Here is a 2,833-nt window from a genome sequence, read left to right as displayed (position 1 = left end):
GAAGCCCAAAAAAGAATGGCCCATTATATTCTCCAAAAAAGGGGAATGACCACTTATATTCCCAAAAAAAAAAGGGAATGGCCCATTACACGTGCAAGTTCATATAGGTTATTTTCTTTCGTATATTATGGACCTATATTTATATTTAAAAAATAATTTAACCTTAAAAAAAATTATTGGCATAAAATTAAACTCTATAAGTAACAAAACCTTTCATCATGTCTTAAAACTATCAAAAGTACACAATAGTAGTATTTGATGAGGTACTGACATGACTGGTTTTATATTTTGTAAACTTTTAATAGTTACATAAAAGGACTAATCTGAAGTTAGAGGGAAAAATTAAAAGATTAAAATCACTAATTAACCATGAAAGATAAATAAGTGGCAGAGCTATACAACTGAATTTTACATTAAACTTTAAGTAATCGTTAAACAAGTTCGTTAATTTATTAATTTATATATGCAACCTCCAAACACTTTATTTTTCTTATAATTACAGTACACAACTAACCATCTTTTTTGTTAGAGCACATTTTTTCAGAGGGAAGAACATAAAACAAATTTCCATTACAGAAGTTACATCTTAGGTGAATGTTCCAAATAAAAATACAAGATATATATGTTTATATTTGAGACAATATTCCAAATGTCTATCAGTACACTTTTTCAGTACATGTTCCATAACTGTAATGATTCATAATCTTGATGCAGCAGAAGAACTATTACTCTTCAACAATTAGCATGGAAAGCAATAGCTACTGAATCTATATGACTGTTCTTTTTTCCAAACATGAAATCAAATACACTATCTTAAATCTCAGCAGCAATATTAACAAGAGCAAGAAGACAATTTCTTCATCTCACTGATTTCCAATTCAGGAACTGATAGTATATCAACCTTAGTTCCTTTGAAGGAGGCAAAATTGGTGTCACCATTCACCTTCCCACAAGCACATTCCAATGCCTTTTTAGACACTACACCATTGATCTCTTCTAGCAACTTGAGGAATGCACTCTCCACATTGTCACCACTGAGAGCTGAAGTCTCAGAGAAGAAGAGACCCTGCTCCTCAGCAAACTCCACTGCATCTTCAGTTGCCACCATTCTCTGCTCCACAAGATCACCTTTGTTACCAACCAACATTATCACAATGGAGCTATCTGCGTGTGCACGCAGTTCCTCAAGCCACCTCGCAACATGCTCAAACGATTGCCTCTTTGTTATGTCGTACACCAGCATTGCCCCTAATGCACCTCTGTAGTATGCACTTGTTACAGCCCTGTACCTATATCACCATCAAATTTTACAACCTCATTACATATATCAAACAGTTTATCTGCACCAGAATGATCATGTGTTATTGGTATATACATATTCTGCTGATATGCTGTTGAGTATCATCAAACAATTTATTTCGTGTTTTGCTCATGATCTATCATTAGTTCACACAGTTTTCAATTTTGAATTCATAGGATTTAGTGAACTTTTTCAGAGCCAGGCATGGTCTACATTTTACCAAAACCGTTAGCTGTCTATTTAGGACTCCTTATATAGAACCTTAATGAGACTTTTGGAACCTAATCTAGGAAAATGAAATACTTATAAAACAAAAGTCAAGAACATGTGCTTTTGGCCATGTATGTTTCCTAAGTCAAATTGGTATCACGTTGAATAATGAATGCATAGTATAATAACCTTTGAATCAGTATCGTACCATCATTGAAACTCAATGTCTGTGCAGGCATTTGTTGAAATCAAAATGAGCATGGACAAAGAATGAAACAGAAACATGAATGAGTGATATATATATAGTGAGGGAGAATGTGATGAACCTTTCTTGGCCAGCAGTATCCCAGATCTGAGCTTTGATGAGTTTGGCATTAATAGTGACAGTCTTGGTCTGGAATTCAACACCAATGGTGGACTTTGAGTCAAGGCAAAACTCATTCTTTGCAAACCTTGACAGTATTTGAGTCTTTCCAACTGCTGAGTCCCCTATCACCACCACCTTAAACACATAGTCTATTTTCTCCACCACATCATCATAACCCATTTTCCCATTTCCATTCTCTTGCTGCTTCTCAGCCTCAACCCCATTCATTTCCTGGTTCATTTTCTAAGGAAGATCCTGAGAAAAAGAAAGATCAATTTGATCCTTTTTCTTCCCTTGCCAAAACTAGGCCAAAAATCTTAGCTTTATTCTTCCCCAGCAAAACGAATCACACCACTTGAACCAAGTGTAAAATATTGGTCTTTGGGGTGGGTTGAAGCAGGAAAAAGAACAGGGAACTTGTTGAAAAATGATGAAGCGGACAAAACCAATGCAGAATCAGCAGTGGCAGAAAGTATAGGCAAGAAAATGGGGTCCAGTTCCGTGTCTCACTTTTTAATATTATGTGACACTATTATTTGGACTTTATTGTCGTAATGCCTTCTGCTGATGATACATTACGAGATGCTACTTAGCATATGGTTTTGGTCCAAATGGGAAACATAAATATAAATTAATCAAACATTAACTAAAAAGCTATGGTGGTTTGCCTCAGCTTAAGGAAACCTGGAATCATGAATTTTTTGAAAGGTTGCAGTGTCTACTGTTTCAGATTACTTTGATCTTAATTCAAGGCGCAATCCAAGGATTGGTGATTCCTCTTTCCACGATTTTTTTTTCCTTTTCAATTTTCTCTTTTGCTTTCTTCTAATATTTATGATTGATTGATTCGGGTCTCGCAAATATGAGATTTTGATGATTTTGGTTTCTTAAAATAACATGTTTGGTTGCAGTGTTTGTTTTTCCTGTTTAAAACAACACATCAAACGAATGTTATA

The 2,833-nt window shown here is 34.8% G+C and overlaps 1 protein-coding gene across 1 annotated transcript; it reads right to left on the bottom strand.

Moving 5' to 3' along the window:
• Nucleotides 1-555: 555 nt before the first annotated feature.
• LOC114166104 (ras-related protein RABA3-like) lies at nt 556-2,312 on the bottom strand. Its single transcript, XM_028050763.2, has 2 exons — nt 1,837-2,312; nt 556-1,289 (listed from the first exon to the last, which is right to left on the bottom strand). The coding sequence occupies exons 1-2, from the start codon at nt 2,115-2,117 to the stop codon at nt 833-835; spliced, it is 738 nt and encodes a 245-aa protein (XP_027906564.1). The 5' UTR covers nt 2,118-2,312; the 3' UTR covers nt 556-832.
• Between the last annotated feature and the right edge of the window lie 521 nt (nt 2,313-2,833).

The sequence above is a fragment of the Vigna unguiculata genome, chromosome 10, assembly GCF_037176805.1.
Source record: "Vigna unguiculata cultivar grain cowpea cultivar isolate G323 ecotype 2 chromosome 10, ASM3717680v1, whole genome shotgun sequence".
Lineage (NCBI taxonomy): Eukaryota > Viridiplantae > Streptophyta > Magnoliopsida > Fabales > Fabaceae > Vigna > Vigna unguiculata.
This window is presented reverse-complemented; position numbering and strand designations above follow the sequence as displayed.

Excerpts from the sequence above, each read along its gene's own strand:
- LOC114166104 (XM_028050763.2), bottom strand. The coding sequence starts at position 2,117 with ATGAACCAGGAAATGAATGGGGTTGAGGCTGAGAAGCAGCAAGAGAAT. Across the intron at positions 1,290-1,836 it reads GATACTGCTGGCCAAGAAAG|GTACAGGGCTGTAACAAGTG; the intron begins GTTCATCACATT and ends ATGGTGATATAG.